General features: G+C 28.3%; 1 protein-coding gene across 1 annotated transcript in view; it reads left to right on the top strand.

The window, feature by feature from the left end:
• The first annotated feature begins 955 nt into the window (after positions 1-955).
• The window catches only part of LOC123302144 (isocitrate dehydrogenase [NAD] subunit gamma, mitochondrial), a 54,723-nt gene continuing 38,038 nt past the window's right edge, over positions 956-17,640 (top strand). The window contains exons 1-5 of the mRNA XM_044884952.1: positions 956-1,116; positions 1,209-1,268; positions 4,943-5,159; positions 12,348-12,538; positions 16,879-17,012. Coding sequence (XP_044740887.1) covers positions 1,051-1,116; positions 1,209-1,268; positions 4,943-5,159; positions 12,348-12,538; positions 16,879-17,012 — 668 coding nt within the window. The 5' untranslated portion in view covers positions 956-1,050. The remainder of the gene's footprint in view (positions 1,117-1,208; positions 1,269-4,942; positions 5,160-12,347; positions 12,539-16,878; positions 17,013-17,640) is intronic.

Here is a 17,640-nt window from a genome sequence, read left to right as displayed (position 1 = left end):
AACAGCCCGCTTTTATTGATACTACTTAGCGGTCGCAGCGCCTCACTTATTTTATCCATATTTCAGGGACAATATTTTCTATAGCGATCGTTCTCCTTCTTATAACCTTCATGGTTTGAACTACTCCTCATGTTACAACAACAAAAAAATACATTGGTTTTTTATATTCACCGATAGATGACTCTATGCGTATAATATTTTTATTTTTATTGGGTCTCATCATAAGCGTGTATTTAATTATTTATTTATTTCTATAATATTTCATTGTGAACAAAAATTCAAGTGTCCCTAAAAATTCAAGCAATAAACTTGATTATATTTTTTCTTTAAATCAATTTAATACTATCACCTCTAAAAAAAAAAAAAAGAAATTAAAAAACAACTATGTTCTGTATAAATTAGGTAAACGAATGATTGTTTTTACTGTACCTGACAAATTTAATTTATTTACAAAATAAAATGCCATTTTTCTTTTTTATAAATTAGAGGTAAGAAAAAATAATAGTTATATTTATTATAGAATTTATCTATTTAGTTTTGACATGTTACTGAATGAAAAAATTTTGATTAGGAATAAATTTTTTTATTATTATCTACACCTGAAAAACTTTTTTCAAATTATTCACATTTTGCATTCATTATTTTTTAGCTTTAATGATATTATAAAGTTTAAGTTTATAAAGTTTAAGTATTAAATTGATTAAAGTTTATTGCTTGAATTTTAGGGACGTTATTTTACAGTGAAATATTATAAAAATAAATATATAATTAAATTCATATATATATATATTCATTCTATATATATATATATATATATAGTTCAACCAATTTATATAATTTTGACTAATTGCCTTGCCACAAAAATGGCGAACGATCATACTCACATATATAGAGCTGTAGTTCAAAGTGAAGTTATGTCCAAACTAAACATAATTAATTATAAATGCAACTCTATCACGTTGAAATCGTACTCTAGATTCTAGACAATTTTTAATTTGAGAAGTGACATAATACATCAAGAAATAAAGTTAAAATTGATTTTTAATAAAAATGACTTCATATGGAGTACGAAGTTTGAGCAAAATAATTGGCATTCCAATATCAAAATATCGTTTGGTAAATATAATAGCACATAACAGATATTAATTTTTTTTCATTTTTATTTTTGGTTATTTTTTATTATTTTATACCGATATATGTATTTTTAGAATTCCTCAGCCGCAAGTGCATTCGATGTACAACACAAAACTCCGTTAATTAAGAAAATTGTAAGTAGTGAAATAATATTAACTATGATGTGCTTTGGCTAATATTATATAATTGTTTTCCTATTAATAAATCTAAAAAAATTTTCCTACTAATAAATGTTAATAACGATGCATTAAAAATTTTTATAAGGACCTAACAACGTTTGGGCTTAGTTAATGATTTTGTGAATGGACGAAGTGCGAAATAGATATTTTATACAATAGTATTGTGAGGAAAAAATGAATGAAGTGTTGTTTTTAATTGGATAAATTTTAGTAATATTTAATAAATTCAAGAATTTTGCTACCTCCTTGAAAAAACAACCTAATTCTTTGGCTAAAAATTATTTTTGTTACACAAATGTATCAGTGAATACATAGTGATCGATTGAAGAAGTTAGGGTTCGCCAGAATTTTCCACAAATTGATTTTTTTTTTGTTTTTACATTTATATTATGCTACAATTACTGAATATCGGAGTCTTGGAACCTATAAAATATACACTTGAGTTTCACAGAAGTCAACATAGAAAAAATTTAAGTACATTTTTAAAACACGGTTTAATTTAAGTGGTTCGATCTTTTAATTCTGTGTTAATAGTACAATGATACTAAATAACTAAAAGGAAAAAGTGTTGCCTCTTTGAAATTTTTGACAGTTGTTTATTAGGTTGTAAAAACTTGGTACCAAAAATCGACCAGGGGTGTTTACTCTACTTTTTGTGAGTAGCTAGGTGGTTTTAATCAGTTTTTACAAATTAAAAGAAAACTAGACATCAAATAAAAAAAAAGTTCAGATAAAAGTTTTAACCGATTTAATTGTGCACATTTTGCTCATATGCCCATTTTCAAATTGTAATTTTTTGCTCATTCAATCAAATGAAAAGTGATCTATCTTGCAAACCGTTAGAGATAGAACAAAAGTTTAAATACAAATGATATTATTTATAAAAAATTTAACAACTTTTGTTTGAATCATTCTTTCGTAAAAATCAATGGGTACATTTTCTCCTTAACTGTAAAAGATAAAGAGTTCAGGTAACTTCAACTAGTGGTCTTGTGAAACATTCTGGAAAACCGAAAGAGATTTTTAGAAAATACTTTCAAAATTTTTGAGAGTTTAATAAATATTTTTGAGACGCCCTCACGGATAAACAGTGATGTTATCGAAAAAATGTTTCCAACAAAAATTGTTTATTTTTTACAAGAATAACTTACATTTAAACTTTTTTTTGTATCTTTAACGGTTTACAAGAAGGTTTTTTTTTTCATTTGATTGAACATGCAAAAAAATTAGAAAATACTTTTAAAATTTCCAACACTATTTTCTAGAATTTTTTTCGTTCTTCTGGAATGTTTCGCAAGACCAATAGTTGATGCTACGTGCAAATTTTGAACTCCGAATCTTGTATAATTTTAGAGCAATTGCACACAAAGTTTTGTCCTAAGTTGAGCATTCACGAGTAAATAGTATTGTTTACGAAAGAATGTTTCGAACAAAAGTTGGTAATTTTTTTATAAGGACTAACTTTTACATTTAAACTTTTGTTCTATATCTAACGGTTTACAAGATGAATCATTTTTTATTTAATTGAATGAGCAAAAAATTTTCATTGAAAAATTGGTAAATCTAATTAAGTGGTTAATTTTTAAGCTAGAAAGTAAAAAAACAAAAAACAAAAATGTGCACAATTAAATCAGTTATAACTTTTATATTTATTTCATGCATACTTTTTTTTTAATTGGTAAAAAATTGATTTGTCCTCTCTGAGTGGGCGATTTTTTGGTAAGAAGTTTTTATAAGTTAATAAACAACTGTGGGAAATTTAAAAAGTAAAAGACTTTTTTGTTTTTACCATGATTTTTTATATAATTTTGTTGTGCTATAATATAACTTGTATTTAGAACAAAATATAAATTCGATTCAATTAAATTGTATTTTTAGACTCGAAAACACACTTTGAAGTTCCCAAGGTTAGCCCCGGTAAAAAAACACAAGTGTAGTGTTTTTTAAATATATTTTGTATAATAAATTGATATCCTAGAAATATTCGCAACATCAGGAAAATCATTATATGATCTAGGAGTAGATGAGAAAATAAAAAATCTTGTACTTCTATGTATAGGATGAAGTAGAGTGAGTGTAACCAAGTTTCGGTTTAGAAATGACGCCAGTCGATTTGTATCAAAAGAAGGATTGAACCGGAAAAAAATGATCCTTCAGAATTCGTTATGGGTCTTACTGGTAGCCTACATTTCGGTTTTCGGGAATTCAATCCTTTTGCGTCATCCGCCATCTTGAATTTGAGGGCGAATTTCTGTTTATTGAAAAATTCTTTTTCAATTTTACACGAAAAATGGTTATTATGAAAGTTATTTGTAATTCAATTTCAAATAGATACGTAGACGACATGGATTCCGGGCTTCTAGACGAAATCATCTATAGAAATGATGAAGACGCAGACGACCCAAACTTGGTCGTACCATCGACTAAACGTTCAAAACGAACAGAATTTGAATTTTGAAGGTTTTTCAAAAGTATTTCCTGAAAAAAAAAAATAAATAAATTTTCATTTTTTCTTTAAAAACAAGAACTCACCCCACCTCTTTTTTTATCTAAATCGAAAAATTTCCTTCCTAGTAAAAATTGATGAGGACCAAAATTGTAGGAAATTTAATTCCTGACAACTTTGATGATAACCATTTTTCCCGTAAAATTAAAAATGAACGAGGTATCTATTTGAAATTTAATTACAAATAACTTTGGTAATAATCATTTTCCATGTAAAATTGAAAATAAACGAGTTATTCTATAAACAAATACACCTTTAAATTCAAGAAGGCAGATCACGCAACAGGGTTGGATTCCCGAAAATCAAAATTTAGACTGCCAGTAAGGCCCCCCAACGATATCCGAAGAAAAATTGGTGAAAGGTTCATTTTTTTTCGGTTCGGTCCTTCTTTTGATATAAACCGACGTGCGTAATTTCTAAATCGATAAAGCTAAAACCTGGTTACACTTGCTCTTTTTCATCCTACACATAGAAGTACGAGGTTTTTTATTTTCCCAATAACCAAAATTCACTCTCAAATTCAAGATGGCGGATGACGCAACAGAGTTGGATTTCCGAAAACCGCAGACTGCCAGTAAGCCTATCCCCTCCCCCCCAACGACTTCCGAACGAAAATTGTTGTTATTATTTTTTTCTGGGTCAAATTCTAAGTCTACTGACATAAATCTCTTTTAATTTTTCTGAATTTTTTTACAATTAACTTTACTTACCTTTTATAAAATATAAATATTTTTAATTTAACGTGCAAAGTTATTGTAAATTTTGTGTTTTTACACGAAGGAACGAAGGAATAATGTTAGAAAAATTTGAGCAATAAGTCGGATTTGATTGTGGTTTTCGGCATTCGATTCGTTAGATCGTCAGGAACTTTTCTAACTTTTGGTGCTCAAGGTAAACGGTTCCCCATCGTTTCCTGGAGTATTCGAGAAATTTATTATGTAATCGGTCTTAACTCGGTATCGTGGGTTTTTTACCCAATTCCAATTTGCACGGATTTAAACTTTCAAACTAACTTACATTGTTTCCATTATGTGCTCATACTGATTACATCGAAAATTAATATTTTGGTCGCTTTAAAAATTTGATAATACTATTAATAAAAATATTTAATTCGCGTTTGCAGAGTCAAATTCCCAAAGCCCAATATGGTGGACGACATGCAGTTACAATGTTGCCAGGTGCTGGTATTGGTCCAGAATTAATGCAACATGTGGCTGATATTTTTAAATTTGCTGGTTGTCCAATTGATTTTGAAGTCATTCAAGTAGACAAACATTCTCCTGATGAGGAAATGGAATATGCGACCACATCAATTAAACGTAACGGTGTTGCTATCAAAGGTATGTTAATAATTTAACAAAGAAAATACTAACAATAGAATTCTCCTTAACCCTTCGCCCATCCAAAGTGAAATTTCCGCTCATATACGATCGCGTCGAGGCGATGTGTCGTAATATTAATTTTTTTTACAGCGTTGTCACATTGTGCCAGTTTATAAGCGTGCTGATTTAAACATAGACAAATTTTTTATCGACTAAAATATAAGCAATTATTTTGAATTAATGTTGATATTTAATTGTTATGTACGTTATTATTCTTTAATATAATATATATTTTATTATTTTTGATGATCCGGTCAATTTAACATTCGAAGGTACAAAAATTCCCACCCGGCTGAAATTTGGTACGATTGGTCAAAACACCTTAAATGAAATCTAAAAAGTATTCATCGATCCGAGATGTGAAAAAAAAATTTACGCGTTGTCTAAGGTCACAAAAACAAGTTTTTCGCGATTTTCAGCGAAACGGTAAGTTTTATCATAAAATTAGTTTAGACAAAAAGTGTCGATCAGCTAATTAAATATAAAAAATGTCTCAATACTTTTTTCACTAAGAGCCACCGTTTCTGAGATATAACGATTCAAAAAGTTGAAAGAGTTGTAATCGTTATATGATTTTATGGATGCACATTAATTTTATGGCTTACATTGCTTTATAATATTTTCTAAAAAATTTAAATCAGTAATTATGTGAACTTATATATTAAAAATATTATTTATACAATTTCGTATCTTATTTTACAATTTCTAATGCAGGAGGTTTAATTAATTGCTCTATTTTAATAATTTTCACTGGGCATTTACTATACCATTTACATGTAAAGATTTTAAAAATAGTGATAAGAGTCACCTTTATGCCAAAATTATCCACTGCAAGCGCTACACTTAACGTATGTATCAAAGTAAAAATTTTATATATGTAAGTTACACCGATAGAAAAATATTTTTACTTGTATTGCAGCTTCAGTGATGTGTACGTAAGTTATACATATTTAACGATTAAAACTCTTCCAACTTCTTGAATCTCAGAAACGTTAGCTCTGAGGGAAAAAAAGTATTAAAACATTATTTTATATAATTATCTGATCTACAATTTTTGTCTGCTCTAATTTTAAGATAAAACTTACTGTTTTGCTGAAAATCATGAAAACCCCGTTTTTGTTACTTTTTTAGACATGTTAAAAATTGATTGTTTATTGAAATTTGGCTTATTTTTTACACTTATACAGACTGTTAACACTTGTTTAATCAAATAAAAAACAAGAATTGAGGTTTATTAAATGAATAATATTTACATACTGTGTTTTTTCACAGTTATAATCAACAAACAAGTATCTGAAATTACACACAATTAAATCATAGCGATAGCAGGCAGTTGTTTCAATGTTTGGGTGGTTAAATTTAATAAAACCAAATCCAAGAACGCATACACAACACAACACATAAAGTCTCAACAAAATTACACCGGGCTGGCCGGCAAACTCAGCAGACATGAACTCACTCAAAGTTAGCCATAAGACGCGCGATAACTCACGGACACAGAGTTTCGGTGTGGCCGAAAGTTCGGCAGATTTTCTGTCGAAACCGAAACTGATGCGAAACTCTGCAGAAACTGGCCGAATCCGAACCTTCGAACACTATTGCAATTCTATGAAACAAACAATAAGACTTTATAGGAACTGGTCCAGGCTCAAAATGTTTGTATGAGCGCGCAGAACCAAGTTATATTGATTAGAAAGTGTGCTTTTACTATACGCACACGCGCGCTTGCTTGCAAGTTCAACCAAGCTAATTCTGCTGAAAAATCATAAAATTTGAGAAAGCAGTCATTGTTCTTATTATTTTGGGATATTCTAAGCATTTTTGTCTCATGACATTTTTTCCTAAAACTTATCGTTTTTGAAATACAAGTGATAGAAGAAAACAAAACCTAACTTGGATGGAAATTTGATTTTGTCGAAATTAACGATTATTGTGTAGTTTCGAGCAAATATTTTACTTTAAATTTGTTCTCATACTTTGAAATCTCATACTTTGAATGATTTTAAACAATTTTTGTCTCTTGACTCTTTTCAGTTCTCCTCATAAAAAAATTCGCATTTTATAGAATCAATTTTGTCATCAACAAAATTGGTGCTTATCATGTGATTGTGATCAAGTATTTGATTTAAAAACGATTTAATTTATATTTTGGACTATTCTAAGGACTCTTTGTGTCTTATCACTTTTTAACTTACTTAACCGTTACCGCACTTTTTGGAGATTTAAGCGCTTTACGCTCTTTTTAACGTTTATATCTCGAAAATGGTGAGGTAAAGTGAAAAATGACATGTCAAAAAAAGTTCTTAGAATGGTCCAAAATATAATTTCTATTCGTTTTTTAAATAAAATATTTGATCACAATCGTATGATAATCAACAATTTTGTTGATGACAAAATGCGAATTTTTTTTATAACCCTTATAGTGCAATAAATAAGCCGGAAAATACCATCAAATGTGGAAAAGTGGTGGAACAACTCCGATTTTAAAAATTTTTTGTGTACGTGTTCCTTAGACTTTTAGGAACATTCAGCCGCATTAACCTTAGCATAACAGAAAAAACTGAGGAAATTATTGTAGTTTTCGCATCCCCAAAGCACTCCAAGTACATTTAAACTTTTGTTATATCTAAAATTGACCTATGTTGCTCATTTAAGAACTCGACCTCACTTTTTTTATCCTGATCACGCTATAAAAATTTCAGCTTGATGATTTCTTTTTTCATTTTTTAGCTATTATGTTGACAGACAGACGGACAGACAACAGAAAACGGACTAATTAGGTGATTTTATGAACACCTATACCAAAATATTGTTCATAGCGCCAATATTTTTAAGCGTTACAAAGTTGTGACTAAACTATAAAAATGTTAAAACTGTTATCCGTGGGAGCGCAAATTATATAGTATGTATTATATGGGAATATAAGTGTGTGTGGCGTGTATGTATGGTTGTTTGACTATCTTTCTTTACTTATCTGACGTAAAAAAAAAAAAACAAGCTTTCAACACTGTCATGTTATTTCAACAATTTACTCAGTTAATTGTTTGTTTTCACTCGTTTACAGAATATTGAAAATAAATAACTTCTTTAAGTTTTTTTTTTTTTTAAACGAATTATTAAAAAAAAAAAAAAACATGTGATAATTGTTGAAAATATAATTATGCAAAGATTTTTCCTAATAATATAAACCTATGAATATAAACATTAATTAACTGAACAATACCTCAAAGATTTGATTTGTAATCAAATTTTATAACAAAAATAAAACTTAAATTTATAAATCATAATTAGATAAAGCTGGGACTGCTGAAGGTTAAATGAAATTTTATATGATTTACTGAAGTTATGGATACGATACAGGCCAATATAAAAATACATATGCCAATTTTCAGTTTTTTTACCTGTAGAATAAAAAGAATGGTTTCGGAAAAAACTACGATTTCCAACAATTTTATCCAATTTACTCGAAAACTGTGCATTTTAGAAAATAAATAAACCAGTCCAAAGATATTGGGAGTAAAATTTCAGACCGATTTGTATATATAAAGTTTTTCTTACCTTTCATATTTTCTTAAAAATCTACGTCAATATACAATTTTCCGTGTTTTAGGTGTTTTTTTATTTTTTATTTTTTTTTTTATTTAAAACTGTATTTTAGGGGAAAGATACTTTGAATAAAAGTAGTTAAGCATAAAAAATTTCTAAGCGATCCTTGTATTTTGATTGTTCCCAATCTTTCGCATTTTAGGAAATATTGATAAAATTTTCCCCATTTTTAGGCAGTTTTTTTTTTTTTGATTTAATCAAAAACTCTGTATTTTGGAAAAAAAAGTCCAATTCAAGGATGCAAAGCGTAAAATTTTCAATCGATATGTATATATAGATTTTCTCGGCTTACATTTTTCACTAGAGTGCAGAAAACAAATATAAGTATGTATGCCTCATATAATAAACGAACATATTTATGTATGCCTCATATAATATACGAACATATTTATGTATGCCTCATATAATATACGAACATATTTATGTATGCCTCATACATATTTATTTCAATAGTGATTTTTCCGAAATGCGAATGATTAGATACAATCAAAATATACAGATCGGTTGGAAATTTTATGTTTAACAACTTTTATGCAATAATTTTTTCCCTAAAATGCACAGTTATTAAGGAAAATTAAAAATCCACCAAAAACACGGAAAATTGTAAAATGTGAAAGATTGGGAAAAATCAAAATTTAAGGAAAGAAAGAAATTTTTTAAATATGAAAGGTAAGAAAACGTTTATGTATAAAAATCGATCGGAAATTTTTTCTCTTAAATGCATAGTTTTCGAGTAAATTGCAAAAAACTGAAAAAAAACGTGTATAATCGTTGATTTTCCGAAATCACCTTTGTTGTTTTCTGCGCAAATGAAATTTCTTATTCTACAGATAAAAAGCTAAAAATTGACATAGGCATTGCTTAATCCAAAACTTCAACCAATTTACCTAATCTGATGGAACTATAGTTTATATAATAAGTATGTGACAACGCTGTACTTGAAATCAGCTACTAGACTTTGGTCGTGTAAAAGACAGAGCATCGCATTTTTGTAGTCACAGGACAATTACAATTAATTTCAAGATTTATTAATTGGAATGAAATGAGTCTAATAAAATAAGATAGAATATCATGGAAAAAGAAAAAATTAATGGATCTTTGAAATTTTTCACAGTTGTTTATTATGTTGGAAACACTTTGTAAAAAAAAGTCGACCTCTTAGCGACGTACCTAACCCCCTTTTTTGGGGAGTAGTTGGGGGTTTTAATCAGTTTTTTACAAATTACAAAAAAACTATGCATTAACTAAGCAAAAAGTTAAATTTAAAGATCTAGCCGAAGTATTTGTGCACATTTTCATTTCAACTTCAACTAGTGGTTTTGTAAAACATTCCATAAAAGCAGAAAAAAAATTCCAGAAAATACTCGAAAATTTTTGAAAATATTTTCTAGAAGTTTCTGCTCATTCGATCAAGTGAAAAAAATAACCATCTTGTAAACCGTTAGAGACAGAAAAAAAGTTTAAATCTAAAAGTTATTTCTAATAAAAAATAAACAACTTTTGTTTGAAATATTTTTTTTCTAAACATCCATTTTTACCCGTAAGGGCGTCTCCAAAATACTTTCAAAAATTTCGAAATTTTTGCAAGTATTTTTTTGAATTTTTGTTTGCTTTTCTAGAATGTTCACAAAACCACTAGTTAAAGTTAACCTGAAAAAAATCAACACACTTTTTTTTTTTATATTTTTGGAGTTTTTCCTTAAGTTGCGTCCTCAAAAGTTGTTAATTTTCTTATGAGGAATAACATACTTAAATTTATAAACTTTTGTTTTATCTCTAACGGTTTTCAAGATGGCTACTTTTTCATTTGATTGAATGAGCAAAAAAATTCCATTTTAAAATTTCCATATCTCGGTCAACTTTGAAGCTAGAAAGTCGAAAAATAAACGAAAATGTGCACAAATTCTTCACTTTTTTTATTAGTTGATGCATAGTTTTTTTTTAAATTAGTAAAAAACTGGTTAAAAAGGGGGTTCGGGGTTCTACATATTGAACTTCATCTTATTTGAATAAAAAATAGAAGAACGCAGGAAGAGTCAAAATATATAATAGTAGAGAGATATTAGATTTTTACCTCGAAATCCATGGACAGTCAATGAATTTTCACAAAAACTGTTCGACTGCATTATTTAAAACTAACTTAAAGAAGTTAAAAACAAAAATGTCTGCGATCTTGCCCTGGGAGATGGGAACCACCCCTTCTTGGGGGTGGAAAAGTCTATGCAGAAAATGATAACGGGAATCGATACAGGAAAAAATTTTAAGAAAAAAGTGCCATTGGAACATATTTCTCGACAAGGCTATACTTTCCGAGTTATTGGCGATTGAAATTCAGAGTATTTAACGTCAAATAACTGAAATATTCGACGTTTTTTGAAGAAAGCATGTCATTGCTTTTCAAAGTAGTAGAACAAACCTTGAAAATGTAAAAAGTTTCAAGTCATTTGCACTAAAATTAACGGAGTTATAATGAAACAAAGCTTCTCGAACCGTTCTTTTTATGTTTTATTCAGCACAAAATCTGATAAATTTACCACAGGAACTAAAATTAATGCTTGCCGCTTTCCAATTAACTTTATTTAGATACTGGCAACATGCTAAAAAGTTTTAGCAGTTTCGGACACTTTTTTTTTTTAAATATTGTAATTTAAATGCCAAATGTTTTTTCGTAAAATAAAAAAAAATTTCTTTGTCGTTAAATAAGTCGAAAAATAATTAAGTTACAGAAAAAAGTTTGAGGGAAAAAATTTAGCTTTTTTCAGCAAAATATTTTACCTTCTAAACTTTTTGTAACTTTATTTTTATTTTTATTTTTTTCGATTAATTTAAAGAAATTTTTTTGTTTTTCGAAAATGTTGCCAATACCTTAATAAAGTAAATTGGAAAGTAACAAGCGTTAATTTTAGTTCCTGTGGTAAATTAATTAGTTTTTGTGCTGAATAAAACATAAAAAGAAAGGTACGATAAACTTTTTTTCTTTATTATAACTCCGTCAATTTTCGTGAAAATGACTTGAACCTTTTTTCATTTTCATAGTTTTTTAAAGTACTTTAAAAAGTGTATGACCGACTTTCTTCACAAACTGCATATTTTTCAGTTATTTGACGTTAAATACTCCGAATTCCAATCGCTAATAACTCGGAAAGTATTGACGTTTTGGAATATGTATATTGATTTCCGTTGTCATTTTCAACATAAACACTTTCACTCCCGAGAAGGAGTGGCTCCCACCCTCTGGACCAAAGCAAAAATTTTTGTTTTTAACTTCTTTAAGTAAGCTTTAAAAAATGTAGTCGAACAGTTTTTATAAAGATTCATATAATTTTTATAATAGAGAGCCATCCCTTATGGCTCTCTGTTATAAATAGATATATATCATGCGTCTCCAAAATCGCATTGTAGGTAAGCCTTTTAAAATGGATTTATAATGTCATCCTACTCCTCACAGTTGAAATTTTCGAGCAAATTTTGATTGAAAATAATTGAGCCGATTTAATTTGTTTGATAAAAATAATATCAAATATTTTTATATGTGTTTAGGAAATATTGAAACTGGAAAGCGAACACTTGGAACAATTTCACGTAACGTTGCACTTCGTAATGAATTAGATTTGTACGTGAATGTCTTACATTGTAAATCAGTACCAGCGTTAACTGCACGTCAAAAGAATATTGACATAGTAATTATTAGACAAAACACTGAAGGCGAATATGCTATGTTAGAACACGAGGTATGCTTTTAATTTTATTCTTTTTTACTTTTTATGTTCGATTTGAGTATTTAGACTGTTAATAACGTAAATTCAATCTCTGGTAATTGAAAATTAAAACATAAAAGCTTATAAAGACAAAAAGCGGTTGTAACGACATTGAATGAATCATACACTGAAAAATCTCTGAAAAATAAATGACAACCTCATCCCGAAGTTGGCCGTTTCATATTGAAATAAAGTAAAAATACTTTCAAACAATTGCCTACCGATTGGAACAAGTACAGCTAAATATTTGTATTTACAATAGAATGGGATTGAATTAAAAATATGAATTCACTGGTACACCGGCACTGAATTATCAAAAAAGTTGTCATAATTGGGGAGACAACTGATATTGAATTTGCCACATTAACCATAAAAATGTAAAATCAGATTTTCTACCATAACAAAATTTGAAAGTAAAATTAAAATTGATTAAAAAACGAAGAAGTTATAAGCATTCAAAGATTTTTTCCCGTCTCTTTCTTGCAAATTAGAGTTTTATATGTAATTAATTAGTTTATATGGCGAAAATCAACAATGACGTCACTTTTACTTAATTACACAAAGTATCTTCCTCTTTGTGTAATTAAGAGTTTTAAACATTCATATTTTTCGTACTTCTAATGATTTTCAAAAACCAACTTCGCTTTTATGTCCGTCTAGTGAGAATTCTTCACCTGAGGTGATAATTTAGTCATCATCTCTTTTCAGATATTAGTATCTCCGCGAAAAATGATCCAATCTTGACCTTATACACCACCTACATTAATGTAGTGGACCACTTTTCCAACCGGGAAATTTGCTGTTTTTTATCCATAAATTATTCATAAAATTTTTATTTTTTCGGTCAATTAATTAAAAAAAATCAAGCTGGTCCGGTAACTAAATATTAAGATAACGACCCACTGATTTAATATTAAGTTACCGGACCACTCTGGCTTTCTTGAAAAGTAAAGGAGCGACAATATTAAAACTTTTACAAATCATTTACTAGAAATATTATCACGAACTCAGTCGTAAAAATTTTATTAAATTATTCATTCATTCGGTAGCAGCGACGGGCGATGTGTTCAAAGAGCATTGACTTAAAAGGCTATATCCAGTTGCGAGCGCAAAAAACACGTTTTTTATGAGTTTTTTTGGGAAGACCATTTATTTAACATAAATATAAAAAACATATACATATAGGACCATTTCTTTAACTTTAAGATCCCGTTTTGAAAACGGGTGATTTTATAGATTGAGAGGTTTTCTTTTCGAATAACCACTTGCTACCTTGCATCTTTGCCGCTCGCGCCGCTATATTAAAAAAATGGCGCCGAAAAGCAGTTTTTTGACAATATCTCCTTTTTGAGTCATTTTACGAGGAAAATATATACGTACAAAATTAAACCTCCAAAAATTTCCTACAATTTATGTCTTTAAAATTTTTTTGGTAAAATCAATAGTTTCGGCGTACGAGCGCCGCTAAGTGATAGAATTAAGTTAATGATTATATATTTTTATTCGAGTATTTAACGTTATAACTGAAAAATTAAAAGTAATATAAAAAACCTTGCAAATGAAAAAAGTTTCAAATCATTTTCACGAAAATTAACGGAGTTACAATTAAAAGTTTCTCGTACCTTTTTTTTATGTTTTATACAACACAAAACCTGATGAATTTTCCGCGGGAACTAAAATTAATGCTTGCCGCTTTCCAATTTACTTTATTTAGGTACTGACAACATGCTCAAAAAGTTTAAACAGTTTCGAATACAGCGTTTCAGAAATATTGCAATTTAAATGAATAAAAAAATTTAGAAAAAAACGAAACAATTGTCTTTATCGTTAAATAACTCAAAAAACTAAAGTAACAAAAAAAAAGTTTAGAAAGAAAAAATTTAGCTCTTACGCAGAATATTTTACCTCCCAAACTTTTTTTTGTAACTTTATTATTTTCTCGAGCTATTTAACAATAGAGATATTTTTTTTATTTTTTCGAAACAATTTTTTTTATTTAAATTCCAATATTTCAAAAAAATTTTATCCGAAACTGTTATAACATTTTAAGCATGTTGTCAGTATTTTAATAAAGTAAATTGGAAAGTGGCAAGAATTAATTTGAGTTCCCGTGGTAAATTCATCCGAATATCCGAATATAAATCGTCAATTACTCGTAGTTAAAGTATTGACTTTTCGAAATATACTTAAATGACATTTTTTGCTTAGATTTCATCACTCTATCGATTCCCGTTGTCATTTTCAACATATATTTTTATACCCCTTAGAAGGACATTTTGCGGCGCTTAATTTATGAAAAAATGGTCTGGACATAAATTGTAGGAAATTTTTTCTAGTTTAATTTTGTAAACAGATTTTTTCCTCATAAAATGACTCGGAAAAGTCGATGAATAAGGCGTATTGGTCTATATCATATTCGATGCATTTTTATATAATTTGTCTAACAACAAAAAATTGGTCCGTTGAGTCTCTGGCTTCTCGGAAGCCACGTTGTTATTCGCCAATTTTGTCATTTGTTAGCATCTTGATTCTGTAAAATAGTGAAAACTTTATACGCTGTGCCTAGGAGTATTTCTAACTGGATATAACCCCTTAATCAACGCGAGTTGATGACTTGCATTTATTAGAAATTCTTAGTTCATATGGAATAATTACAATTCACAAAATATTTATGTATGCATTTCTGAGAAAAAACTGATTATAGTAAAGATGAGAAATTTTTATTTCTTAAGGTAAGGATCCCATTACTTAATATTAAGTTAGCGGACTATCCTGATTTATTGAAAAGTAAGTAAGCTGCAACATTCAAAATCTCACGAATAATTAATTTACGAATAAGAAACGGCAAATTCTCAGCATGGTAAGGTTTGGAAATTTTTATTTCTTGAGAAAATGATTCTCTAACTTAATATTGAGTGAGCCTACCACTCTGGGTTTTTGAAAAAAAAAATGAGCGACAAAATAAAAAAGTTCAAGACTTATATACGGATAATACGGGTATAAAATATGACAAATTCTTAGTATGGTCAAGTCTGGAAATTAGTAAAGTGGCCCGTTAATATCAAGATAGTGGACCACTTTACTAATTTCCAGAACGAGTTTTAAAACCCTATCTTAATATAGATGTGCACAGCTCAAGCAAAAGTGCATGTACTTTCAACTTTGTAGCTCAAAAATTATAATCATCCTTTACTGCTTTGCGCAGTGGCTTAAAAGCGTGGCAAATATCGAATTTAACTTAAGCTAGTCTCATTTTTTTCGGTTTTTTTTTTTTTTTTTTAAATCGCTACATCGCTACAACTATTTATAAGATATTTTAACAAATTTGGATTTGTAGATGGCTTATTGAGGGTGCAATAGGGCTGAAATTTAGGAAAATTACTATTTAGGAAAAATCGAAATGTAGCATTTCTATTTAAATGTGTTTTCGGATGGGAGGCGAATAAAATAGCAACGTAGTTTAATTATTTGAAGAGTTCCGTATAATTTTTTAACAATCTGTAACTCGTATCAGACTGTGGTAAAATCCCGACATTAGTATTAAAACAATAACCGAAATTCATTCCAAATTTCTCTGTTAATTTAACACCCGTTATTTATGCATTTTGTTAAAATATGCCCCCTTCAGATCCCACAATAAAAATATTTAGCTAATTATAAAATAATTATTAATTAGCTAGACCGATTTCGATTGCTTTGGCAACCTTCTCCAGTAGCTAAAACAATAATAAAATATAAAACTTAAAATTAAAATAAATTTATTTACCAGAATATGATACGAATAAAATAAATATATATGTAACACTCTCTAAAACAATATAATTACCTGCCTTCACCTGAAGCACAATAAAATATTAAGTTTAAATCCTAAGGTTATCGTTGTGAGTACTATTATAAAAATGTATAAAAAAAACAAAATGAGGGTTAAGCCTGAAAGTAAAAGCTTAATTGAAAATAATAAGCTTAATTGAAAATAATAAGCAAAATTGTAAACCAGAAATCAACAAATTAAAAAGAAATATATATTACCAAAAACAGAAGAAAATTTTATCCTCGGTGTACCTAAAACAGAATAAATAATTTAAAAATTACAAAATCCTGTAATAGACAATATAAATTATAAGAAATGGAAATAAACAAAAACTAGAAAAATATCTAACTTAAAATAATATTTACCAAATGAAATTTACCATTTTTCGTATTTTGGTAATTTATTTCAATTAGCAATTCCTAAACAAATTTTCTTATTTTGAAATTAAAATATGTAAAAAACATTTTTTTATATTAATCTATCGGAAATATTTTTATTTTAGAGTGCCCACGGTATTGTTGAAAGTATGAAAGTAGTAACTGCATCGAATTCAGAACGAGTTGCTCGATATGCTTTCGATTATGCCAGAAAAAATGGAAGAAAAACAATTACAACAATTCATAAAGCAAATATTATGTAAGTAAACTTTCAATTCATTTACAACTCAAATTGTTTTCTCATAACAAGTCATTGTTTATCAAGATAAAAATTATTGGAAAACTGAAAATGACTTACACAAAAGTTTTTTACAACTTTAATTACTATGTTACTTTAAAAACTTACAAGTTATAATACACTAGTGTAATAAATATTTTTTTTCGTCCAAATTTTATAAATTACTAACAGGCAGCGACTTGGTGGAAATGTTAGTTTGAGGTGTAAGTAGCATGGTAAAAAGCAATTAAACTCGAGAAACTTGGAAATTTTGAAATGGGGGTTGATTTTAGGAGTTGAAATAGTTTTTTTGCGATTTCAGGAGAAAATCACCTCCTATCGAAAAACGTTCAGCAGAAAACTTCTAGATAATAAAAAATTGTAAAACTTTTGTGTGGGACTTTTTTTCAACATAACTGCAAGTTTCATGAGAAGACCGGGAAAATTGTTTTTCTGTCTTTTGTTATTTTTCTCGCACAACAAAAATTTAATTTTCATGAAACATCGTGATGGTGTTTTTTTTTTTATTACTTGATTACCGAATAAGACTGAATTTTTATGAAAAATAATTTTTTATAAGAGATTTTTTTGAAATTGGTCATTAACTCAC

Source organism: Chrysoperla carnea, chromosome X (assembly GCF_905475395.1).
Source record: "Chrysoperla carnea chromosome X, inChrCarn1.1, whole genome shotgun sequence".
NCBI lineage: Eukaryota > Metazoa > Arthropoda > Insecta > Neuroptera > Chrysopidae > Chrysoperla > Chrysoperla carnea.
Note: the sequence above shows the minus strand (reverse complement) of the source record. Positions and strands in the feature narration are given on the sequence as shown.